The 27,798-nt window shown below is 42.6% G+C and overlaps 1 protein-coding gene across 2 annotated transcripts; it reads left to right on the forward strand.

Annotated features, from left to right (window-relative positions):
* Positions 1 to 309: 309 nt before the first annotated feature.
* Positions 310 to 27,390, forward strand: vcana (versican a). Of its 2 annotated transcripts, XM_049763734.2 has the most exons (16): positions 310 to 400; positions 1,854 to 1,946; positions 7,628 to 7,691; positions 9,036 to 9,416; positions 9,679 to 9,853; positions 9,938 to 10,065; positions 10,830 to 11,123; positions 13,539 to 14,615; positions 15,856 to 23,685; positions 23,769 to 23,882; positions 23,964 to 24,077; positions 24,621 to 24,779; positions 24,874 to 24,956; positions 26,728 to 26,872; positions 26,935 to 27,117; positions 27,189 to 27,390. In XM_049763734.2, the coding sequence occupies exons 3-16, from the start codon at positions 7,628 to 7,630 to the stop codon at positions 27,332 to 27,334; spliced, it is 10,893 nt and encodes a 3,630-aa protein (XP_049619691.2). In that variant the 5' UTR covers positions 310 to 400; positions 1,854 to 1,946; the 3' UTR covers positions 27,335 to 27,390. The 2 variants fall into 2 exon arrangements, with proteins under 2 accessions (XP_049619691.2, XP_049619690.1); XM_049763733.2 differs by lacking the exons at positions 310 to 400; positions 1,854 to 1,946 and adding an exon at positions 6,118 to 6,842.
* The last annotated feature ends 408 nt before the right edge of the window (positions 27,391 to 27,798 follow it).

The following is a 27,798-nucleotide window of genomic DNA, read 5'->3' on the forward strand; positions in this document are numbered from 1 at the left end:
AAGGCGTTGTAAATTGTATTCCTGTAAAGTAGATAAAATAGTTTTTTTGCCAGTTGGATTTAAGTACAGTACTTTCAAAAGCTGTAATGGTGTCATAAATTCTCATATGCATAATTCTACTTACGAGGATGATTTATTCTTATTGACGCTAATATATGGAGACTATAATGGAAACCTCAGAGACAACGAGAACCACTTGGATGCAACGGAAGACTTGACTCTGCTTCCCCACCTTTTTTTTTGTTATAAAATGAAATAATGACTGATAATGACCCTACATAATACAGACACTACTTTTATTTCCAAAGAGCAACTTCAAGTGAGGACGACATCCCAGACAGTCAAGAGGAAACATTTCAGGACAGCCATCCATCGCTGGAACCAACCATCCTCATCGCCGGTTTGTGTTTGATCCGAAATAAATGTCTATGCAGTCCACCACGTGTTTGCAGCGACATTTTTGTCGCTCATTATGACTGTCAACGCCATACGTGATATACAATATAGGCTACACAGCAAACTGACAAATAAGTGTTGACATTAGAGATGAGTAAAAACTGCTCCGATATTTTAAAAAGATACATGGTAATACAAATTGAGCAATATCAATTTGCAATTTTAGTATTGACACATGAAGTCGACGCACAATTTGTCACTTTGTCTGTAACTTTGACACCTATGGTGTACAGTGTAGTCAATTCGATTAGCTTTATTCTGCCAGCCGCACTTTGACTTCCGATCAGGCTTCAGATGAAAAAATGATGGCCGCACTCACTGATGCACTTTTGGGATGTTTATTGAACGAGACAAGCAGCCAAACAGACAAGTAGCTTGGCAAACGTCCAAACGGAGCTGCAGTCAGAGCTGCTGACGTATTCTGCTCGGCACACTTCCACACTTTTCTCAACTGCTGTGTCGTGTTGCGAGCCATAGTGTCCCCGCCCCCCCGTCTTTTTCCAGTTATTGCATTTTACCAGCCAATAAAATTCCCCAGTTGAAAATAACTTACCTACATAAGCAAAAAAAAAAAAACTTCAAAGCACAAATAAGCAAAGGGTGTAAACCCCCTGGTGGCTAAATTCTGGGGAGAACTACGAAGTCGACCGTGATTGCGTCCACGCAGGCAGATCTTACTTCCTGCGTCAACCAAACAACCAACGGAGTCTGCGAGGTCGGAGTCGCTTACAAACTCCCTCATGATGCAAGATAATACGCCCGCCACACCTCGAAACTCCTGCCAAGTGCAGACATGGAGTGTTCACTCAAAGCATGTCTTCGAAAATTACTCACCACTCATGTATCAATAAACTTTTCCTACTATTTCGCGTCATTAGACAGATGTTTTCAAGATGCGCCGTGTAATTTTTTTTTTTTTTTACTAATGACAGAGCCGAATTGGAAAAAAAGAATAAACACAGCCTCGGGGTTTATTGTTATTCTTAAATCACTCGCGGGAGGTGCCGCTAGATGTCAAACTCGAGGTCCGAGGGCCAGATACGTTTTATGCAACCCGCAAAGATACCAATACTAAAATTAGAAATTGTCTTTACTTGAAAAAAAAAATAGAGATATTACTAATCATTTTTATTACCATTCAATTTTTAAAAAAATTGAACAGTTTTTACTTAAAGTGATTGTTGTTAAATGCAATGTAGAGTAAATCAATTTGTTCCGGTATTTTTTTTTCTTAATCACTCAAATTCTACATATGGATTACCCCAGCCCAAATTTTCATGTCTCCATCACGGTTTGTCCATCTAATCTGGATTTAACTTTCCAAGTGTTTAAGGGCAGCTAAGCTTGTTTGCTTGAGATGAATGATGCTGAATCTAAGTATGTGTCTCTCTCCGCAGGCCATAATCAGACCAGCCAGGGTTTCTCTCTGGACCACACCATGTTTCTTGTTGACCAAAAGCCAGGAACTTCTAAAATGGAATGAATCACAGGTTTGTCAGACGTCCATGAAAAACTTGTAATTTTCAAGCTATTTCTGACACGCTGTCATAAAATGAATTTTGCTCGGTTGCATGTTTCAAGTCGTCAGCGACAGTGTGACGGCAAATCACTTTCTTGTTACGTCACAATCAATGTTTTTACTTTTTCCGTAAAACGCGGTTTGACGTTGTTGTTGGAAGATAACTTTGTTCACTGGAAATCAGAAGGCGTTTGATAAAAATTAGTCACAGATTCTGGGTAGAATTTTCAAAGCAGCGATCAAATTTTAGGAAACATTCTTTTCTTGGATTTTGTCTTTAAAATGTTGTGTTCAAAATGTAGCAAGTTGGATTTTCATATCTTCCGCAGCAAAGACGTATGAACCACCATGTTTTCCTCCCCAACGAAAAAAATCAAATTATGATTTCAAATTTCTTCGAATCGTTGCTTCTTCCTCTGTGAAATGACGTCTGGGAATCCGCATGGACACCAACCAAGACAAACTGTTGCAATCTCCTTATGACTAGTCAGCTCCCCCATTTTTAATCCTCAAGGGGGTTCTCCAATTTATACTCCTAAAAAAAAAAGAAAAAAATCACATCTGGATTGTTTTAATAATGCTCATCCTGCGTGTAGACATCAGTGGTGCCGTCATGCAATGCGCTCAGATGCGTCACCGATCACGTGATCAAGAGGAAGCGAGCGTTCCCTCAAAACGTTCCCGGGAACGGATGGCGTTGCCACTAATAACTTGGAGAACGCGTTTGAGATGACACCAGGAGCATGGAAGTCATTTTTCAACAATGGCCTTGAACTCAGCAAGTCTTGGCTCCGGGTGACACCGAGGAGAGCGCAACATCTTGCGCTGGCTACACCCAGAAAACATCGTGTCATCTCCAGGCAACCACTCCTGCTTTGTTGGACCTTATTTGTCATTTCCAGCTGAGGTTCACCCCCATCATTTATTGATGCCTTCAACTAGGGGTGTCCAAACTGTGACCCCGGGGGCCTTTTTCATCCCGTTGTCCATTTTTTGTCAAATACTTCTATACATTCGCAATGACGTGTCGTTTGCCTGCATTGATTCTCTGCGGAAAAAAGGTTTGGACAGCCCCGCCCCTTAGCGTTGACCTGCTTATATTTGTCATTGTTATCCACTCGTCTACTGACCTCACGAAGCTGAGGTGTGTTAAGATGAGGTTAATGGGGTTATTCTCCTCCCCTCCTAACCCTCACCTCGGCTACCAACTTCAGGTCCTGAGGTCACGGCTGCGACTTGTCCCGCTGACAGGAATGATTTGAAAAAGACTCGGGATTCTCGCATGTCTGGCCATTCGTCGCCGTTGGCCTTTATAATTCTGGTATTGTGAAATACCATATATGTCAGAATATATATACCGTACATTTTGGACTATAAGCCGCTACTTTTTCCCCAAATTTTGAACCCTGAATCACGAATTTTAGCTGGTACGGTTGTGGCTTATAGTCCGAAAATTACGGTATATATTCACGTGATGTATTCATCAATCACTGGATTACTGTTACTGAATCAAATAAAAAGATAAAAAGAAGCTTTGTGATGGAATACAGAGTGAACATGATTTCTGGAGAATCTTAAAGTTTGTCCAGTTTGCACAATGCTATTCTATTCTAACGAAACAGCTCCATGACGTGGACCTGGTCTGGTTCTCGTTACCGACCCATTTTCTTGCGTCATTCTCACACACACACACACTTCCTCTCTGTTTGTTCCTTTGCCATTCTTTCAGAAGTTTGCAAAATGGTGGTGGTCTCTGTGGTTCAGCAGGATTTTTCCAAATAATCACCAAAAGAACTCAAGATGAGGCCGATTCGTTTTGGTTAGTTGGCTGAGTCACCGTCACTGGGACCACTCAGTGGGTGCAAGTACTTAATAAGCTTTGGGTGTATACAGTACTCGTTGTCCTAGCATGTTATTCATTCCCAGCGCTGCGAGTTTCACTAAGATCCGAATCTTTATTGTTGAGTTCAGTTTAATTCGGAAAGGTACACATTTTTTTTTTTTTTTGCTTGTGCATGGCAGACATAAACGGTACGGGATGTTCCGATCTCATCGCCTTTGAAATCTGTATTTTACGCTATTGCTTTTAACTACTCTAATTATCTGCATGGGAAAATCCGTTTTAGCCGCGTTGAAGTCGAGACGAAGTTGCGGTGCTACATATTCCGCTTCATAGGTTTTATCTACACACCCGGTGGTGATTTATCAATTTTCTGGAAATTGTTTATGGAAAGGGCTTTTGGGAGCCATCACTTTTTCACATACGGGTTGTGTTACCGATCGCCACGCTATTGTAAATTTCGGGGTGGAAGACGGCATGAGAAGAAGACAAAATGAAAACAGCAAATTTGATGCCGCTTACCTCTCTTGGCCTCCAAATAAAGCTTGAGGGATCATCCTCAGTGGTCTGGGCCTCCATGCTTGGCTCCATAGGATCAAGATTCACATCTGTCCAGAGGCAACTTCATTTTCCCACACAATGGAAGCCTCACTCCCTTACAGTGTGCAACTTTATGAATCATGAAATAAGAAAGCTCGAATTCTAGAGACACTGAGCCAGGTATGAATCGAACAATATTCTTTTTATAGTCCAACTAACCATTAGGCACTAAGCGTCCTTAAATGGTGTCTGATTTAAGATTGTCTATATTTGGAATAAATTCCCCAGTTAGCTTTCAATCCAAGCTTGATTCAATTTTGTCATTTGAATTTTTTTTCTGTCTTTTGCTCTTTGAAGGAAGTTTTGATTTGATCTATGAAGGGAAAATGTGCTTAGGTTGAGTTATGTTTGAAACATTCATTTTTACATTTCTCCCACTCCAAAGTTTATTCTTACTTGGCAATGTTTTGCACAGAAGTCATATAGTTTATGGTACTGGAGGCTTTCCGGTCTCTCTTGGACGTTTTGAATTATTCCAGCAGTGAACTGCTAAACACGACCCCCTCCCCTCCCCTACAAGAAAATGCTTGCACCGTTTCAATAAAACATCCCTGCGGGGCCAGGGAGAAATTTAATGCCCCTTTAATGCTGTCTGTCGTGGCGTGGGGCCGGAGATGGACCACTTTTATAAGTCGTACGATATGCGGCTCATCATGGGGCCCCTCGCAGTCGATCAAACACCGATTGGCTCTTTTACGCCGTGATTTATGACCGCTGAAAAGCAACGTGCTTACGATTTTGACTTGCAACTTCACTTTGGTGACTCATTTAAAAAGTGATTAAATGATTCTTGTAAGTCCAAACTAAACGGTTGTTAATTAACGTCTCGGTAAATTCCATCCAGGATACGGGTTGGTTAGAGAACGAAAGAGAGAAGCATGCTTTTAATTTGAAGGTCAGTTTTGTTTCGAATGAACGTACGGAATGATGAGAATCAAAGAATGAGTCGCAAGCACTTCGCATAACGCAGCCATTCCAAAAACGTCCGAGTCACATGTTTTAGGGATGAAAAGCCAGCGCAAATATAAAAAGTATGATAGAATTTTTAACGTTGAAAATTGAATCATGTGAAAACTAATGTTCCGTTGTAATTCCCATCATGAGATGATCCATTTTTGGTTTTCTTCATTTCTATTTCTGATGCATGTCTCTTCATAGGTGGCGTAAAAATGAAAATATCTTTTCATTACTTTTTTGATAACTTGGCACAACTGAAAGATTTCAATCACATGAGTTTCTCTCTATATTTTTTTTATCAACTTTTCTCTATTATACTCTTTGTTATAATCATTTTTATAATTCTATTTGACAGAGAAGGAATAAGAAAGTTTTCAAATGTAAAAACTTACTGACAAAATACTTGGTAACTTCCCACTACTGCTCAAACCTGAAGTATCTGAGAAGACCCCCACCCATCCCTCCCACCCTCTCTCTCTCCCTCCCTCCCTCCCTCCCTCCACCTGGTAACGGACAGAATTGCACTGCTGGCAACAACATGAAGTTGTGACTCAATTTGAAGCCGAGACATAACTGTACCACCCTGTTTCCATTGCGCACCCATGGCCAAGGGGTGCGAGACATTTTATTCGTCATGTTGTATGTTTTGCTTTTTGTTACGTTCAGAGTCCCCCCCCCCTCAATTTTTTAAATTTATTTTTATTAATCAAGGGGCCGCTCCGAGTATGGTCAGGCTACGCATATGGCCCGCGGGCCACCAGTTTCCCATCATGCCCTAGATGCCTTAAAACATTTGTTAGAAAAGTCATGAGAAATAAAGCTGATTTAAAAACATTTAATAGGTAAATTTGTGAGCAAGAAGAAAGGACAAAGTGAGAAACCCCATTTTTAGTGGTGCTCATCAGCTATTTAGATTTAGTTTTGTGTTTTAGGCTATAATTTCAACAGCAAGTGCATTTTCTGCATGGACCGTTTGAAATTTCATGGCGTAAGGATAAGAAGTGACCTCCATTATCCTCCAATTCTGGACTGGCCCATAAATGTTGTCTTACTGGGGTAATAAAGAGTGGACTCGCCCTATTGACAGATGTTACCTGGGAAAACTGACTGGACGATGATGCGTCGTCCCTCAAGAGCCAAATGAAGTGTTCCCCCACCCTCTCTCCTCCCCAAGTTGTTTCTCTCATTCACTTTCCCGATGGACATTCTTCTGCCCCTCCTCCCGCGACACCAAGGAAATAACAGCGTGCGTTAAAAGCCCAAGTCAACTCGTCCATCGGCGACAGTTCAAGCCTTTCTTTCGCTCTGCAGACCAAGACCAACTCCACGAAGCTCTGGAGCATCAAAAGAGAGCGACGGAGTACTGCGCTCGCTCTTTTGGTGACGCGTTTACGCACGAAAGTTACGCACTGGGATTTACTGGATTTAAGGAGATATTTGGGTATTTTATGGAGTAATAGCAGCTTCACCGTAAGTGCGATTTTAATTAATTTTATTAAGGGATAATGTTTCTCATGGGGCAATTTTGTGTGGTGTTTACATGTTTAATAATAATAATAAAAAGAAAATGTTCATAGGGAGCCACCCAACGATGCTGTGTTGTCCTCGGATAACCTTCACGAATGTTTTTTTTTTTGTATTGCGCACGAGCCGCGCGGGTATTAGGTGACAGCTTGTTGATAAATGTTTTTAATTTTTCTCAAGTAAACGAACAATAATTTATCTATTATTATTTTTGATTAGGTTTTTGTCAATGTCATGTGATTCATCATCTGCGCCCCATATTGTCTAAAATATGTTTTTTGGGGGGTAATTTTATTGATATATTGATATAGAGTAACAATTTATTCCTTCAACAATGCATCGCTTCTGTTTAAAGAGAGTACTTGAGTGTACGGGCGGTGGGTGGGCCAGTCCTCATGTGCAGCCTGACCCCACAGGGAGCCTTGCTGCAACTGTTTCAAACTCATTTTCATCCAACCTCAGGGGAAAATGTGTTAATGGTTTACATTTTGACATAAAATTTCAGCTAAAATGACAAGAATAAATCAACAAGAAACAGATCTGGCACCCGGGCTCTGAGTTTGACACCAGCATCCTGAAAGCAACTGAATTTTGAAATTGCTACTTTTATTACTCCTGCCAAGCTGGTCTGATAATGATTATTTTGAAAGAGAATACCGTTTTAAAAGCCACAACAAACAAGAACAAATGTCCCTGTTTCTAAATGGCCAATTATGTCTTTTTGTCAACAGATGGTACTAAATATAAAGCAGATCCTGTGGCTTTATTGTCTCTGTGAAGCAGCAAGTGCAAGCGGTAGGTTTCAAACCTGGATGCTCCTCTCGGGCGCATCCTTTTCTCCCTTCTCATCTCCTGAGCTTGACTCTTTGTCTTTGTTTTTGGCAAGGTCACATCTAACCGTGTGCTACATGTTCCCCGTGATGCCTTGCAGTTCGCTAACCATCTTTTTTTTCTCAATTTTTTTTATTTATAAACTGGCATTATCAAACATATGGCATGCGGGCTAAAACTGGCTTTCCAACTAGTTAAATCCGGCCCAGAATGTAAAAATATATATTTTTTAATGTTTTGTGACATTTTTAGTTATCGCAATATTTTGTTATTGGCTAAAAAAAATTTGTCTCCATGGTATTATTTCATATTCCCTTCAATATATCCATGCATTTAAAAAGCAGAGAAAACTTTCCTTAAAAAATATAATAAAAAAAAGCAGAAATAATAGCTAAACAAACAAAAGAAAACTTCCTCTTTTGTGTCCGAAGGAAATATAAAACACGGGTTAATTGTGCCATAATTTATCTCGTCCAGCTCACTTGACATCAAATTAGTTAGGACGTGGCCCTTTAACTGCAGTGCAATCATTTTGACACCCCCACTTCAAACCATCCTGTGAGAGCTTTCTCAAGGTGACAGTGTGTCCTAAGACCTTTGCACCTGGGGTACTCATCGCCCCCCCTAAGGCTCTTCATGGCCCCTGGTCTGTCTGTCTGTCTCTGAGGATGGAGGGACACCTTTCAATTATAGCGAGTTCCCAGTCTGCAAATAACAGCTGGTTTCACCTCTCCTCCTAATAAGGCCTTCTGTTAAATTGTGCACACTCATGCCTGGAAGGCAGTCCCACCGTCATTTCCACAAAATTCCCTTCACTTCTCCCCAACCCCCTCTTACCCCCGCTCGCAACCCCTACGAAAAAGGGAAAAAAAAAGCAGCAAATTCCGTCTTCCCCACATGAGTCAGCGTGATTCAGTTGTGTTAGGTTGTCTGCCTGATGTCGGAAGTGGACCGAGATATATCTGCAGGATCCACTAGATACTGTCTGAAACCGCATATTATTTTTTGACTGGCAGCAAAAGTTAATTGCCGACGCTTGAGCACTCATGAAAACAAGTTGCAGAACCCCGCACCCATGTTTGCTCACGTCACTCAATTTGGAACAGACTTACACAGTCCTTATAAAATTGGGCATCATTTAGAAGATGAGGTGTGACTTTCCAAGATGTTCCTGACAGTTTCGGTGATTTTCTCACACACTATCGATGCAAAAGAGTCCCTAAAGACTTGACAGTATATGGATGACCCTCAGAGACAGATTCATATTTCAATATGTCCCTAACTGTCTCGTTTTGTTTTCCCTTCCAGTCGGCAACACATTATCAGTCATCAGGCCAGTCACTGGAACCCTCTCCGGGAAGGTTAACCTTCCCTGTTCCTTCTCAAGTATTCCAACCTCATCACCAGCAAACCCAAACACCACCGTGGGTTTTTCCATAGACTACTTACGCATCAAATGGACCAAAATAGAAGGAGACGTCGAGTCAACGGTGTTAGTGGCACAAAATGGGATCGTCAAGATTGGACCCGGTTACAAGAACCGTGTATCCGTGCCCAGTCACCCTGAAGATGTGGGTGATGCCTCCTTGACAATGGGCAAGCTGCTCGCGAGCGATGCGGGCACGTATCGCTGTGAGGTCATGTACGGCATCGAGGACTCCCGCGATACAGTTGACCTCAATGTTGATGGTAAGAAGATTCTTTTTTTTTCTGGGTACTCTGGACTCATGCAGAAAATATTAATATGACTAAGAGGCAAGCACCAAGCTGAGATGCTTGCTGAAAGGATTGAGGATGGAACCAGACTTGAGTTGTAATTTTACGAACTCCACTTCTATAATTATAACGGTTATTTGGACATAACAAGCAAGCTAAAAGTCTCCACCTGGAGATTCCGATGAAGTTATGAATCCATCGTGCTGTATGAACAGATTTCCCTTTTTGCGTCCAGGTGTGGTCTTTCACTACCGCGCCAACCTCAGCAGGTACACGTTAGACTACGACAAGGCAGTCCAGGCTTGCCGCAACATCGGCGCAAGCATCGCTACGTTCGAACAGCTGAATGCGGCATACGAGGACGGTTTCGATCAGTGCGACGCTGGCTGGATTGCTGACCAGACCGTGAGGTACGTCGTACTTCAAATGTGTCTTAAAAATTGTACACATATCGGAGCAATGTAAAACAGATCTTCCATTACCTGTGTGCATAGATACCCCATCATAAAACCCAGAAAGGGTTGCTATGGCAACCTCCATAATAAACCTGGTGTGAGGTCATACGGAACCAGGAAAGCCAGCGAGACTTATGACGTATACTGTTATGTGGACAAACTTTACGGTAAGAGAAAAAACTATCCGACACTCTGTAGTTGTAACTTGGCCAATAAAAAAAAAAAAAAAAAAAAATGTGATAATGGTGTTGCGAAAGTATCTGGCATTGTTTCTGATGATTTTCCCTCCATGTTTTTCTTACACTCATGTTCCAGACTGTAACTGCTGACAAGCTCAATCCAACTCAACAGAGCCGTTTAATGACTTTTTAAATCTTTGCCCAGTCTCCATTTCGATTATTTAGCGGAGATATTCCATTGCAACAAACGGAGCCATTTAAAATGACATTTGCATCATTTGTGTGAACAGATGCACACGCTGGTGTGAGCCAAAGTGCAAAACCTAAACCAACAGCCAGCTAGCTGTCATCTTTGTATGTTGACATATAAAATTTATTGTTTTGATTTCATAGATTTTAATCTTGATTGCGCATTTACTGAAAGTCCAAGTCAAAAAGGGTGAAGAAAATAAAATCCAAAATCAACCATCGGAACCTTCTGGACTTCATATGTGTCATTCTTTAAGGATGGGCGACATTCCTAGGGTGGATATCGATGGCGTTGTAAATCAAAGGAATTAATATATTTTATGGGATTGGTTGAAATGTTACACCCTGGACTAAATGAAAACATATTTTCAGCCCGTCGTCTACTTTTGGGCTGTAGTTTGATGACGACCTGGAAGCAAAAGTGTGCGTTGGTCAATAAATGAGCTTAATAAATTAATTTCAATCGTAAACAATAATCCAACATTTATTCATCGTCATTCCAGGTGATGTGTTCTACGCTCCCGTGTCCAAGAAAATGTCGTTTGAGGAAGCCAAGGATGAATGTAAGAGGAGAAACAGCGAGCTGGCAACCCCCGGCCAGCTCCACGCCGCGTGGCGACGAGGTCTCGACAGGTGTGACTACGGCTGGCTCTCAGACGGCAGTGCGAGGCATCCCGTTTCTGTACCCAAAATTCAGTGCGGGGGAGGCCTGCTAGGAGTCAGAACCATGTACCGCTATCGGAACCGAACCGGATTCCCGGAACCGACAACCCAACTGGGAGCGTACTGTTTCAAAGGTGAGTCGGTGGTGTTGACTGAGTTTTCGTGGAACATGGCGTTACCTGTTTGGGGTGGCGTTGACAGCGTAATATGTTGGCTTCATTGAAAACTGGGATTGAAGGTGCAGACGTTTTTGTAAAACCTCCCAGACGATGATCTCATCTTCTACTCAGTCCCCACCCTTTCACTTTTTCCCCCTATACATTCCCTTGTAGGTACAAAACAATTTTTTTTTTTTACGTCAGATTCTGATACATGATTTTCATTAAGGTTCGCATTAATTAAAAATACACAAACTTTTAAAAGCATATACTCCTTAGCAGGTAGTGTCCAGTTGTCACTAGCTTTTTTTTTTTTTTTAACCTGGTGATCCTGAAAGGGGGATCCTTCCATCTGTGGTCCCTTCTCAAGGTTTCTCATTTTCCCCTGGAAGGTTTTTTTGAGTTTTTCCTTGCCCTTTTGAGAGCTTAAGATCAGGGGATGCTTTGAGAATAATTGTCAATTTTGGCTATTTGAAGCCCTTTGAGACTGTTTGTGATTTAGGGCTATACAAATAACTTGACTTGACTTGACTTTTTTGTTTCCCCTGGTCCATTTCTGCAAAAAAAAAAAAAAAAAAATAGCCAAAAGGGGAGAGTTAATGGTGACAAACTGTTTACTTAAAAATGATTAGTCCAACTGGCCAGTACTTTAATTGGAAGTTTTTTAGTCAAGAGTTTTCATTCTCCTTTGGGCTTATCCCACGTCGATTGATCTAAACCACATTCTCGGCTCAAGTACTATTCAAACACGGTTCGATTGTCTTTTGCCGTAGCTTCCATGTCAGTTCATTCATTTCAATTGTGACACATCTTATGTGATCTCAGGGCTTGTCCTGTTCAATAGATTCAAGTATGCGTACCAATGAGGTCATTGTTGTGCCACGGGAAGAGAAGGGACTCCGGCAATACATCTCAACAGGGGTGACGCTTTGTGGTTCACTGGAAGTTAGCCGACTGGGACAATTCCCGACTAATCGGCACCCTCAGGGCAAAGCAAACAACTGTTGATAGGTTCCTTTTAGAGAAGCGGCGGAATCCCTCACCTGTCAGCCCTTTTAGGCTCACTATCTTCCTCCCCTTTTTGCCTTTCTCCGTTCATTTCCGCTGTCAGAGACTTTTTCGCTCCATCATTCTCACTCATACTTATCAGAACAGACATTTGGATAATGGACAAAGCTACCGCTGGACTTCTAAATTCAGTCATCCTCGCTGACCTTTGACCCGGCCTTTCCATCTTTACAAATGAGAGCTCGGGCAGATAAGCCGTCCCCTGCCCTGGCCATTTAGTGCTCTGAGGAAGCCTGACTCTCGTGGTGATAAGTCTCCACGGAGTTCAGAGGGCACACAAACAGCCTCCCCGTTGGGTGTTCCGTGTCAGCCGTTTGTATTTACGCCCCCATCTGAGCGGCCTTGTTTTTCGGGACCCGCTGCAACTTGGAATGGAGGGAAAAAAGGGCGTGATTGCCATCTGATTGGCTCCCGGATTGCCTCGGACAAAACAAAGGCGTCAGTAAATGCAACAGCTCAAATCTTACAGTGAGATAATGGACTGCTTTTGAAAGCTGCCTCTGTTTTCCCGTTTGGAAAAATCCTGTCTCGTCCCTGACATCAGGAATAGTTTCACCAGGATGGAGAGACTCTATGTGTATGTTAAAAGATGTGTTTAAACAAGTTATGTGTCATTGAGGAAAACTCTCGAAAGGCTTGTCACTACATTTCGTGTGTGAGTCAATGAATACGAGCAACGGGAGGAACGTTGAAAACAGGGGCGGGCACTTTATTTTGCCAAGAGGCCTCGTGAAATACTGGAATGCTTTCCGAGGGCGAGCTAGCATGCTAATCTAAACGTATGCTTCACTGGGTCAAAAACACTGGTTACTTAATTTTATATATCTTTTATTGAATAACTTTGATGCTACCGATACTTACGCAGTATCTCATAAAAGCCATCTGGTCATCTAAGACTATCTTTTTTTTTTTTAGCTGTGTTTGTCTTTGAGAACCGGGGAAAAAAAAGCAGAAAGGTTCAAGCGCTAATGAATTGTGTAAAGAGTTTACACAGTAAAAGGGCAGGGTGGGTGTAAATGTTTATGTTCTGTTCCACGAGTCACATTTGTTGTTCTGGGGACCTGAGGAAATGTTTAAAGAAGCAGAGTTCTTCTGCAAACTGGGTGTATTGCTTATCTGCAGCAATCCTATTTTTTTTTTTCAAATAATTAGGGAAAATCAGCAAAATTGATGGACCTAAATGACCCATCAGTCCATTAGTTTGATGACCACGTTAGACTCAAAGGTAGATGGCTCAATTAACAGATTGCCCCTTCATTCCCACAAACTGTAATTTCGTGAGAATATTTGTTGTCTGAATTTTATACTGTTTGTATTTTACAGGAAGGAAACAGATAGTCAACCAAACTTCTTTCGTGGATGTTTTTGTGATCAACGACACAAGCACCACCTTCAGCTCCTCCATCATTCCTTTACTTGAGAGTAGTGCAGTTACTTCTGAAATTGGATCAGAAGCTGAAGTGGACCCAGTTCTTACAGATCATCCATCTATGTTCTCTACCAGTATGGTTCCACCACGACCCACTCCAGCAGGCAAAGAAGAGAAGTTATTTACCACAGTGGCTCCGACCGTAATGGAAGACCAAGACATCGATGATCTAAAACCAGTAGACCCAGACTTTGACGACTTTGCAGATGATAATGTAACGTTTGTCGAATCAATTCCCCATCGCGGTGACACGTTGCCAGACGATCACTCGGTCATCGAGATCAGTACGATCGAAAGTGACGCGGTGCTTCGAGATGCTTCTCCTAGCACAGAGCCCATGTTTGCTGAGGGAGAAACGGAGCAAACCCTTCTCAATTCTAATTTCACTGACACGACAAGCGAAGTTGAAAGTGAAAAGGTTTTCAGTTCGACACCAACTGACTCAGCACCGCAATTTCCATTTTATGATGGCCACACTGATGAGATAGAGACAGGTCTACTGGTAGAGGTTCTTCCTGTCACAGGACCATCACAGGATCTCTTGCTCAGCACAGATGGGACGGACATCCCTACCACCACTGTCATCCCCACCACCACGACTTTTATATGTGACACCAAGCCTGCTGACAATGAGTTGGACATCAGCACCATCACCCCCTCACCACTGGAAACGACCACAGGGAACAAAGTCCTAATACAGCATGTCGCGAAACTAGAAGAACGTCTATCCGCAACCGGGACGGGTGCTCCCATTCTCATCGAAGACGTGACATCAGATGACGCGTCGACGAGTGTTTTGGAAGAGTCCGCCGAACAGATGTCAGAGCAAAGCGGCGATGTCCTCACACCGGTTGAGACGACAGCAAACATCGATGCCGAGTTCTTCACAACCGCTCCAGTGGTTTCAACCACAGACAGCGGCAGCGTCGCCGCGGAAACGACAGTCGCAAAGGAAAAGCAGAACACATCAGGTAAGACCTCAAACATCTTTAACGCTGAACACGTTCCACGATTCAAGACTTTCTGTTTCCTCTCTTTGGAGGTTCGATTTGCTTTGACTTGAAATATCAAGTCTGTGTGTCTGTCTTCAAGAGCTTCTCTTTCAAAAGTCTCAGAACGTTTCATTGGACCAGAAGCTCACTTCTGAATTTCAGGTGTCCACACTATAATTCAGGATCTGTCTGCCCGCACTGACTTCAACAATGACACAATGGTTTTCTGAGTCGTCTGTGATTTATTGCTTATTTGGCTTCCTTGGAAACTGTTCTCTAGGTTCTTCCCTATGTTTAACGGAATACTAGAAGTCACTTTCCAGTCGCTGTATGGACGTATGTCTGTGCTTACAGAGAAAGTCTTCCTGTATAGACTGTATGACTGCGCTTCAATCCAATGTCTACAATGTTTGTAGAATTTCTTTCCTTGTCAGCGCACCTCCCAAAAACAAGACAAACAGAAAGCATATGTCTTGGAGTAGCTCATAAATGCCCTTTCTGTAGCTCACACTGGACCTGAGATCGAGTGGTGATGTCAGCGCTAACACAAAGTCTCCGCTCGCTGCCAGGACAGCTGGAGGCCACGTGAGAAAAATGGGCGATTCCAGCTACTTTTACGTCTACATCATGTCATGCGGCTCAGATGACACATACGTTTTGCTCTCTCGGGATTTGTGGGAAACTTTTTTGGGAAAAAGTTGGAGGCATGTCTTGTCTGGGTTGCATAGGAACAGCCCAAAATAAGCTACTGATATTGTATACTCGATTCTTTGACGTAGTATGATGTGTTTGGGAATAATTCAATTCCAAATAGCAGTTTCTACGTTGGTGTTCATATTGTTGATGAAATCCGCATTTCATTCATTTTGATTTCCAAATATTAGACTGTAAAAACGCATATTTTTCACTGACGTGTGGACGTGAGCGGTATAATAAAAAAAAAAAAAACTGCCCCCTGAGGATAAAAATGAGTTGATTAATCAGCTTAATTTTATCCCAACAATCCAATAATAATTACCATAATTATTATATTTGTGGGGGCACATAGAAGATAAGTTTTTCACTTGAATTAACTATATATTAATACTGCTGGACTGTAATACTTGATTATTGTGAATATTATTTTGGTCATCCGCTGTTTTGTTTTATTTATATATAAAAAAAAATAAAATCCTTGCACATTTTCTGATCTTTAGCCTTTTCCTTTCTCTTATTGCAGATGATCGGTTGCAGAACTCTGAGTCTCCTGTCTTGCCTGACCATTCCAACGCCTCAGGTCTTGATGATGAGCCTGTCCTCCAGAGCGGACACCCAGACTTATCTCCTGCCACTGTAACTACCTCTCCGATTGTTAGTTTTATTAATGGAAAATATGAGATAACGCATAATCCGCTGAGTCCAGAGGACAAAGAAGCCAAAGGTACCCAATTTGTGACAAATATGAAAAGCTTAGGCGGAAATGAAGAAACTACCACAGAGTTGGCTTATGGATGGTCCAACCTTCCAGCAGATAGCTTCACTAAATCGATAAGGCTCCTCTCAAGCACAGGCAAACTAAACCCAGATGACCCTGACTCTGATAATATTCCAACAATTGAAACAAAACTCCCTGACGTTTTTTCTGAAATTGAAGAGGGCTCCACACAGAGAGACAAATCTTCTGCTCCAACTGCAACTCCGGGAGACACCACATCATTTCAAACCACACCAAAAGCTAGCTCCGAAACCACAGACAGGATGTTACTAACAACTGCTCATTTCTTTCCAACTGCATCACCATCTGAAGCGCAAACGACCAAAATAACAGAAGGCAGCCAAATAATCTTATCAGATAAGGTAACCTTCACCGTCATCACTACGCAAAAAGAGGGAGACAAGTCCAGGGGCGCTCCCACAACTATGATGAGTGACTCACAAGTGACTCAGACAGACAAAACAGAGGATCCGTCCCTTTTTACAGATCTTCCCACAGACACAAACATAACTGAGGCAACAGTAGAAATCAAAAGCGCCACTGCCTCACCAGCTGCTGAAGATTCCTCTCAAGCTTCTCTCCAAACTGTGTCGAATGATTCCGACGGGGAAACGAGCAATACTGACCGAATCTCAAAACCAAACATATTGCAAGTGATGTCAACAATTTCCTCTTTTTCTGATAATCCAATATCAATGCCATCCTCTAGATTTAGTTCCACCTCAAGTACACTTGACAGCACAGAGACTTCAACATCGGTCACAAATATCGACGAGTCTAAAATACCCACAGGAGAATCTTCTGGTTCTAGCATAACAATGATGGCCACAGAAACACTGCCCAACATGGTCTCCAGGGAATTCTCTGCTGGTTCAGAAATTTCAGATGCAGTTACTTTATCCTCACTCAAAGAGGAACTTAAATTTGTAACGGATCAGACAAAGGAAAAACCAGTTCAGACTCCTGTTTCTGAACTGACAGAGGAAACCTCACTTCTTGGTGATGGATCAGGGGATGAAGCACCGGAGATTAGTACACCTGAAACGGAATCATTATCTGTCAGCAGCACCTTTCCAGAAGGTCTACCTTTTACTAGTGACTCACATGAAACAATAGGAAGCCATGAAGCGGAAACAGATGTGACAACGTCAACCATCAGTGGACCAACAATGAGGAGTGACTTGGATTCAGTCGGTACTACCACATACACAGAGAATTCTGGAAATGGCGTTGATGGTGGTGCCTCAGAGATGACGACATCTGTTTCTTCAATGTCGCATGAAAAAAGCCAGACTGTTGATGCATCCCTTACACCTGAGAACAATTCAATGCCCTCCAAAACAGCCAAAGCCGAGCTAACTGAGCTGTCTCAACAACTACCAGGATCTTCTACAGTTTCATCATTAACAACTGACCTGCATTTTGAGGATAAAGAAACATTTTCCACAAGTTCACCTTTGAACACTGTTGACTCCCAAGAAGCAAATTCACATGAAACAGCAGAAAACCATGAACCAGACATGACATCAGTTCCAGGCAAACCATCCCTGGTCTCTGATGTGACAAAACCAATACCAACCATCAATGGCCCAACAATGAGGAGTGAAGTGGCTTCAGTCCATACTACCACATACACAGAGAGTTCTGGAGATGGTACCGATGTTTTTAGTGGTGACTCAAAGATCGTACCGACCAAAACATTGCATGATGATCGGACGAAAGACAGTTCGAACAAACCTCGAACAACTGCTTCATCCCTACGTAGTACTGAAAAAACAACTCAAGTGGATTCTGAAATACAAACAAGTTCATCAACGAGTCAGGGAGCTTTGGCTTTAACCCCAGCAGATGGAGATGGTTCAGGTGAACAGACTCAAGACATGCTCCATCAGACATCTCCAAATATCGATGATGGAATTATGAGCAGTGTGCTGGTTGAATCGTTACCATCTTTCCATCAAACAACCACGATGCCTGCAATGGCAACAGACATTGAAAGTTCCGGAGACACAATCAATGAGTTTTCTGGAGTGTCAGAAATCAAAACAACTGTCTCTTCAATGTTTAGTACAGAGACACCAGCTGTGACATCATCACATAAGGATGAAATCTCAAGTACTGCTGCATCATCTCTGTATAGTACAAAAACAACTCCTATACCTCATCACATTACAACTTCTGCTCTGACACCGGTAGATCTCGATGGTTCGGGTGATCAAAGCGCAGACATTTTCATTCAAACATCTTCCTCTACTCTGTCCACCACCGAGGCACTAACAAAATCTCCCGCTAGTTCATTTGCAGTCACAAATACTGAGAAAGAGGAGGTCAGCACTGAGCCAGTAATTGGATCAAGTCTAACACCTGAAACTGAATCCTTCTCATTAGTCAATACCAATTTGAATGAAGGTTCGGGACACAACGTTGGTCCTACTAGAGAGTCAACGACTTCTTTTTCTTCAATGTATGGAACTGATAACCCCGGACCATCTACTGAGATGCCCAGTGCATCTCCAGACTTGTCTTCGGTATTCAACACAGAGACACCCACAAAATTGTCAAATGCCGACAAGGACAGTCTTTCCTCATCTCTTCCTTACACACAAGCCCATGGAGGAATGCCCAATGAAACATCAGAAAGCCATGAAGCAAAAACATTATCAGTTACAGAAAATCCGTCCACTTCTGTGACCTCTGTCTTTAAGATCACAATGGCAGCGTCTCCAACGGTTTCAACCATTAAAGTGTCTACTGTTCCGGACATTGATTATGAACTTACGAGTAGTCTAACGACCACGGTTGACTCTGTTTCTTCTCTGAGTGGATCAACCATCCAACCTGGAGTGTCCTCGTTCTTCACTCTCAATAACATAGATGGTTCCGGCATTGAGGACTTTACGGAAATGACTAATTCAGTGTTTCCTACCAATACACCAGCAGCAACAGCATCCCATGGAAACGAGACCGATACTCTGTCAAACACCTCCGTTGCCCTCTCAACCAGCTACAGTACCGAAAAACCAACAGCAGAACCTTTGAGGTCATCTACGTCCGTACTTGGATCTAGTATGACACCTGAAACAAAAGTCAGTACCACTGAAGGTTCAGGAGCTCTCATTGATGTTACTGGAGAGACATTCATTTCAGTAACAACGTCCTCCTCTTCGATGTTTAGCACTGGCACCTCATCAATGACAGTATCACCTTCTGAACCTGTCAGAAAAACCGAGGACTCATCCTTACCGCTGAGGACTATTCCGACTTTGTCAGATATTGAAGAAGAGAGCTCAGGTGAACAAATAACCAGGATGACCGAAAAAGATTCTTCATCGACTACATCTTTCTTATTGTATCACACAGAAAGACCAACACAATTGCCACTTCAAGAAAAGGAGACTTCTACGAAAGACACTTTTTTGTACAGTACGAATCCCCTTGAGCCAGTTTCAATTGAAACAACGCAAAGTTATGAAACTAAGTCATCATCAGTTACCACGGCTGACTCTGAGATTTCTGGAGATAGCAGTGATGAATTAACTGGAGAACCTTCTCCTATGTTTGCTACAGGAACATCGGCAGGGAGTACTTCCCATGGTAATTCAACGAGTGACATTTCAAAAACATTTGCTACTTCTGCACCGTCCTTTGTAAGTACTGAGAAACCAACTCCATCTGGATCTGCTCTTTCAGACATGAAGGACATAGTGGATGAGGGATCCAGCATGATGGTTGAGTCTATTCCTTCCCACACTGGCTCAACGACTAAACTTGGAATCCAATCATATGCCACTCCCACAGATTTTGAGAGTTCTGGAGATAGTACAGATGGATTTACGAAGACGTCAATAATAACAACTGTTTCGTCACTGTTCAGTACAGAGACACCAGCAATGACTCCAACACGAGAAGCTCACAACAGTCAAGCCTCGACAGCATCAGTAACCCTGTCAGCCATCCACAGTACTGATAAACCTTCTTCAGTGTCTCCAGAAACCTTTAACATGAGTCATACAGAGAAACCTATGGCTACACAAAATCCTTCAGATACTCCAATCGAATTTGATGCCGGTTCAGAATCCATCAGTCCTACCACAGGGAAACTATCATCACCATCACCTGAAATTCAAACAAGTACTTCCTTAAAACCTCAAGTGACGTCAGTGTCTTCTTTGTTTACTACTAAGAAAATGACATCATCTACAGAACCATCGACAGAACAGACCACCTTCTCCAAAACCACCATCAGACCATCAGCTACTGTTGATGAAGAAAGTTCGGGAGATAATCTATTTAGTGTTTCATCCAATCCTCAAGAAGGTACTCAACGCATGAAAATCCCAAGTCACTCTGTTTTTCCCTCAAAAGAGACGTTCACTTATGTCGACATGGAGACTTCTGGGCTTTCCCCTGAAGAGGCTGATCTGGAGATGAGTTCAGATGGGTCAGGTGGCTATATCGCCATTGAAACGACTGATGAGGCAGAAACCCACGAGAGCACATATGATTCGTCAACTCAACCGAGCAGACAGTCCGCATGGGAATCAACCCAAGCACCATACAAGACTAGCAATGAGGTTTACGTAACTGAGCTCGGAAGTGGTGTCTTCACTGAGGATGACAATTCGGGTTCTGAATTTTTGGACACATCAACAACTTCCATACCCATAGCAACGCCATCTGTGCTTGACACCACTGCAGGTCAAATCAGTTCTTCACCCATTCCGCTTGCTGTCTCTGAGGAGTCTTCAACTGATGAGGAGTCTACAGAAAAATCAACAATCTTTTCACCTGAGTCCCAAACAAGATCAGAGAATACAACAAAGGATGGCATACGGGAACATTCCACAGAAGTTTGGGCTACAACATCTCATGAAAGGACTTCTACTGAAAGTGAAACAATCATCGTACCTTCCCGCCAAGAAACAACAGTGACACTGGAGAATCCAAAATTTGTTGTCACTGAGGAATCTTCTCTCTTTAGCGGACCCAGGTCTACTGTGACTGCAGCTCCTTCTCTCTTCAGCACAGTTAAACCGAACCCTGAAACATCGTATGTGATGCCAACTGTCCAATCAGTTGTTCCACATGTAACTGATGAATTCACACCAGATTTGATTTTGACAAAAGGTGAGGCTTCTGGTGACCAAATCACAGAGATGTTCACTTCTAAGCCATCTGTGATTATGAACGTTACATTTGGAGAGGCAACAGATGAAAGCGAAACGTTGGATTCAGTCACTTCAACTACAGATGAGAACTTTTCCAATACTGATTTTAAAGACCAAACATCCACCATCGTGCTGCATGTTTCGACACCATCTCCCAACCAAACAATCCTATTTACAGAAGATACAAGAGATGAAGATGAATCCTTCTCCACAGTTACCCACAGCACAGGAGAGGAAAGCCCGTCTGCTAAACTCCTCCCTAGCACTGATATCATCATCGATGCTGATACCATTTCCAACGTTCCCTCTTCTTCATTTCACCCAACCTTTCAGACAGAAGAGGCAGGAGGTCTCACACCAATCACCATGTTGCAACAACTGGAGGTGACCGAGGAGCCCGAGGCTTCAGGAAGTGAGGCTACAAACTTCTTCACACCTACATCAGCAGCCTCTTCTGAATACTCCACAACCATGTCTGAAGCATATCCTGAGGAAACGGTTTTAACTGCAGAATCTTCTAGTGCACCCACTGAAACATTTTCATCATCAGCTGTATCTATCAAACCAAGCCATGACGTAACACAATCACAACCAGTTTCCTCACTTGATACTCATACAATGACAGTTCTCAAGCAGATGGATGGTGAGGACAAAGATACCTTCTTAACGTCATCGCCCACAGCCGCAAGTGTGACATCACCCTCACAACTTTCTGGACATTCAGTCACTGTTACGCCTCTCGCACATTTGTCTACTTCACTTATCAGTCAAGTAACTCAACAAGAGTCAAGCGGGTTTGACTCAGATGAAGGTTCTGGAGGAGAAAATGTGTTTGGTCTTAAAACCACGGCAACAATAGATTTGACAGCAGTTGATAGAGTAACATCACCAGCTTCATCTCTGTTCAGCACCAAGAAGCCTGAAATTATTAGTGGCGTTGACGATAGCATTACACCTTCGAGCATCTGGTCATCCCTCTCCAGTACCGTGAAACCAACGGGCAATTTTGAACCCCATGTTCCTGGCACCTCGAGTAACGAAGGACTGACAGTTTCAACAGTGAAGCCCAAACCAATGTCACATTTAGATGAGTTACCTGAACCCGGTAGTGGGGAGGACGAAATACTTCTATCAACTTCACAATCTATTCAGTCTGCAAAACCACAGCAAGAAACTACACAGACAGATTCCAATTTAGTCTCATCTGAAACTTCTCCCGAAAGCCCAAGTGAGCAAAGCCCCACGTGGGGTAGTACATCCAGAAAGTATCCAGACAGTACCCTCCCATCTTCATTCTTAAGCCCTACAACCCCACCAGTAGATTTCATTTTAGATGTGACTGAACAATTGTCCTCTTTGAATTCAACAAGGCCACCAGCTACATCTAGTGAAAGTTCAAGTTCCTCAAAGAATGAGGAGCCTTCTGTGTCAACAGAGACAAGTCTCATCACATCAACAGAAGAAGATGGTTCTGGGGTCACCATACCGAGTGTCTACAATGCAGACTTGGCCAGTCCAACAGGGTCATTTTTATATGAAGAAACATCTGGTTTTACATCTACTAAGATCCCCATGACACAGATGTATTCAACCCCATCACCTGGTATGCCCGGAATTTCTACTAATACACAATACACTGACATAACAAGCACACTAGAACCCATTGATATGATACATACCAACCAACAAGGAGTGGCTACAACAAAAGCAGAAGAACACATTTCAGAAGTCCCTTTTGGATCAATACCTTCACAGGAAAGTATTTTGATACACTACGTCACAACCTTTCCTCCCCAACAAAACCCAACACCTCCCCAAGAATCATTGGAGCAAGCTCAATCAGAGATTGCTATCACCCATCGTTCTTACTCCTTAGATGTACCACCAACTTCAGTCACCATTCCCGTGTCCGGAAAAACGACAACCGACCTTACGGATGAACACCTTTCAAGTGGCGCCATGACCGAACCAACTCCTGAAACAGATGTCCGAGTAACCCAAGCCCCAGTTGATATCGTTTCCGCAGATTTCAATGAAGAGACCCCTGAATACGAGGGATCAAATCCCAACATCGTGGAGAGCATTCCGGAAGACAATCAAAGTATAAATCCAACAGATATAACAATGTACACAAATTCAGGATCAAATGAAATCCACACCGTCTTGAAGCTAGATGCTACCACTACTGCATCAACGGTGGAGTCGAGGAATGTTTATAGTGTTGGATCTACAATTCACCCATCGGACCGAACGTTGACACCAGCTGAAGCTCAAAACCAGAATCTCCTCTCAGTGGACCCCACCCAACCGACTGACAAACTAAACAGTGACATAGGAAAGAACACAACTTTGGTTCCGGACCATCCCCGGGGGGACACCATTGTAGGAGAGACTGTTGAAATCTCCGGTAGGTTTTTTAATGTTTGAAAAAATATTCATGAACAAATACAATTACAGTTCTTTATTGAACTTTTTTTTTTTTTTTTGCAGGAATTGACTCATGTGGTGAAAACATTTGTCAGAATGGAGGTTCTTGCCTTATGAGCGGCAGCGTGCTAGCATGTAGCTGTGCACCGGGTTATGGCGGCGATCACTGTAAAATAGGTAGGAAATATGTACGCATGGTGTGTGAACACCAAATTTGAAGACTCGTGGTTTCTAAATCGTATATCTGTTTTTTTTTAGACATTGATGAATGTCAGTCCAACCCTTGCCGTAATGGAGGGACATGCGTTGATGGGCTGGCTTGCTTCACGTGTCTTTGCCTCCCGAGCTATTCTGGACTATTTTGCGAGGAGGGTAAGTTTTTGGTGACATTTTTTTTTTTTTTTTACATGGTATTCTGTGTCTTTATTATTTTGTGTACGTTCGATCAAATTTCAAGCATATTGGTCTAGTTCAGAGCACAAAATAATGTTCGTATCATTTTTTTTAGCTAGCTTTTTTATTTAATTCTGAGCCGAGTGTTTTTTTTTGGGGGGGGAGGGGTATCGGCACTTTTTTGGAGTGTCTATTCTCCGCCTTTTGTTTTGCAAGCAATCACTCATCAGTGAATTACCCTCAGATTGTGTACACTACGCAGCTGCTGTTTTAGAAGTGTTTGCTCAAGAGAGATATTTGCTTTTGTATTCGTTTTTAATTGCACTGAAATGAAAGGACTTAAACTAACAGAGTGGCTTTTGTTGATAATATTTCCACGGAAGAATCACCATTAGTGTGATACAGAAGAACAAGACAGCGTGGTCAGCCTAAAATGGACAAATACTTTGCCCATATAACATTTCTTGAACTAACCAGAGATACCTTGTCGTCCTCAATTCCTTTTGCTATCTTCCCTTACAGACACGGAGGCGTGTCAATATGGCTGGCATAAGTTTCAGGGCCAGTGCTACAAGTATTTCCCAAGTAGAAGAAACTGGGATACAGCAGAGCGAGAGTGCCGCATGCAAGGGGCTCACCTGACCAGCATCCATTCCCACCAGGAGCAACAATTTATCAATCGTAAGTCTGAGCAGCACAGTTTAGAAATGGAGAATTTTGTTTTGTTCTATAAACGGTTCCTAATATCTCGTCCGCTATCTATTCCGGTCGCTAGGTCTCGGCCAGGATTACCAGTGGATCGGCCTGAATGATAAAATGTTTGATAGTGACTTCCACTGGACTGATGGGAGCCCCACGGTAAGATCGGTTGCACTCTCACGCACTTCTTTTCGCCCCCTCAACAAACATGGCAGAGCGACAGTCTAAATATTTGGACGTTATGTCAATGACAGATGCACTCGTGTCGAGAGGAACATCCTTTATTAGAGGGCACTGTTGATTTTCTCATGAACTGGGAACAGTGTGAGCCTGACAATATATGAAGAAGCTATTCGGGATAGCATGACTTGATGGGAAGTAACTGAGATTTGGGAAAGAGCATTTCTGGTACATCTAAATGAGACAGCTAATGAGGGTGACACTTTTTGGAGGAGGGGATAGAGAGTGTAGTCTGGAAGGCGTAGACAGGTATGGTTTAGTGTCCCCCTCGCAACCCCTCGAGGCCTCCTCCGCCTGGTGGAAGGAAGGGCCACCAGGCAGGAAGACAACACAGATGGACAACACCTGTGCCCGTCTGCAGAAAGACAGAGAAATGGACAAAGCAAGATGGGGGGTCCGCATGGGTGGTCACACTCACCCGATGGAATCACATTTGTTAAAAACATACTCGGATTGTTGACACTTTTTTTGTACTATCATGATCAATGGGGAGCTACAGTAGCGTAGTAGGGCTAAGTGTTCAGAAAAATTTTGTTCGAGCCTTGATTTCTAAAAGTAGAGCTAACATTATGGTAAGCTAGTCATATATATTTGAATATTAATGTCACTTACATATAAGGAGAAAAATCCTGAATGTATATTTTTTCCTTGTATTTTGGTGATTTTTATAAATGATTCTCAGCGTGGCCCTTATACTAATTCCAATTTTAAACGTTTTGTTTGTCGTAAACTTGTGTGGCTGATCAGTTTGTTTGATTATTTGGAGTAAGCTAGCAACCTGCTGTGCACAGTTGTGCAGTTTTGTTACCTTAGCAGCCGGGCGAGCAGGAAGTTGCTGTGTTTGGAAAGCCTAATGATAGAGTAGCACGGCCCAGGGACAAGACTTGTTGTAGGGGTCGGGGGTTGGGGTGTGTGAGGAGGGGGCTAAGGCGGGTCTCATCTTTGAAGAGGTCGTTTGAAGTCACAATGCGCTGAAAGACTGCAGGTCGCATCGATTGCACGTCGGATACCCCGCAGCGTTCCAGCTGTGTGTATGTTGTGTAAATGAGCAGCACATGCGTGGAGTAACATTTGTAATGTTAAGCATGCAGACTGTGTGATGTCATGTTATGGCAACGCTTCAACCGTGACGTCCTAACCCTAACCCTAACCCTAACCCCACATATTTAATAATCATTCTCATGCTCAAAATTCTGTTGGACTTGAATGTTTTTCAAAACATGCGTTTGGCATGAATCATGAACATTTTTTAAAAAAGCAACCATTTTTTGTCATATTTTCAAAAAATTAATAATTAGTGACATGGTTGCATGTGTGTTAAGAGATAAAAATTCAGAGCGTATTTATAATTTTAATAAATACAAAGAAGACTATTAAATCGGTTATTTTTTTACGTGGTCATTAAGGGGGCGGGGCATTTGGCATTTTAATAGTATTTGCAATAATATTTAGGAATCACTTACACTAAAGTTACATTTCAACTCTGATTACGCATTGACGGCATGTTTATGTACTTTGTGTTGTTTATTTACAATGAATGAGCAGGAGGGAAAATGTTTTGCACTTCTGGAATGACCCTTTGGTGATTTATAACCCTCATACCCATCTTTTCGCGCAGAGGCGCCCTCTTGTGGACATTAAGGAGAATCACTGCTCAATGAAAATGATTTTTGTGCTTCTTGAATTGCAGCACTACGAGAACTGGAGACCCAGCCAGCCTGACAGTTTCTTCACCTCGGGAGAGGATTGCGTGGTGATGATCTGGCACGAGGACGGCCAGTGGAACGACGTTCCGTGCAACTACCACCTGACCTTTACTTGCAAGAAGGGCACAGGTAAATTTCACACGGACAACAGCATATCATTCCTCCAATCTCTTACCTCGTTTGCTCCTCAGTGGCATGCAGCCAGCCCCCCCTGGTGGAGAACGCCCGAACCTTTGGGAGGCAACGTGAACGCTACGAGGTCAACTCGCTGGTGAGGTACCAATGCAGCACAGGATACATTCAGAGGCACCGCCCAACCATCCGTTGTCAGGGCGACGGACATTGGGATGTTCCTAAAATCGCCTGCGTGAATCGTAAGTCGAGCTAACAATTCCTTCCCATTCAACCCGTCGTTCTTTCTAACTTTTCACATTTGCCATCGCAGCATCCAACTATCAAAGAAGCTTCTTTAGGACACATCAACACACAAGGTTGTACAGCGTCAACAATTTTAGGCAGGTCTTCCCGCTCCATCATCAGCGTTACAGGGGACGGAGAGATAACCCGGAGCACAAACGCAAGAGGATGTGATTACCGACGTGGCTCTTGGGACAAATTTGCGTGCAAAAAAAAAAAAAAAGGAACAAGCACAAGGGAATACAGACAAGCTAAGAGGACCTGCATTCAGGATGACAATTGAATCTTGCCGAGTGCCTTTTAAAGACTTTTGCTATCGAGAGACGCACTCACCTGTGTGAAGAAATAGTTTTAAATGGCTACTGGAAATGAAAACAAAAGGACGATTTTACATGAAAAAAAAAAAAATTGCAACCATGTCACTCAATTCCACCTGAACCTTTTAAACTCGCCGTAAGAGGTCCTTACAAAACTTTTGTGAATTTATAGCGCTTATGAATTTTCAATGCTGTCCTGATCTTTTACAAAGACTATAATTGGGAGTATCCGTAATGATGAATAGTACGTCATATAACTGTCGACCGCTTTGGCTTTTTTAAATTTTTTTAATCAATCTGTTAGCGCAGGCAGCTTTCAAA

The sequence above is a fragment of the Syngnathus scovelli genome, chromosome 3 (assembly GCF_024217435.2).
Source record: "Syngnathus scovelli strain Florida chromosome 3, RoL_Ssco_1.2, whole genome shotgun sequence".
In the NCBI taxonomy this organism is placed as follows: Eukaryota; Metazoa; Chordata; class Actinopteri; order Syngnathiformes; family Syngnathidae; genus Syngnathus; species Syngnathus scovelli.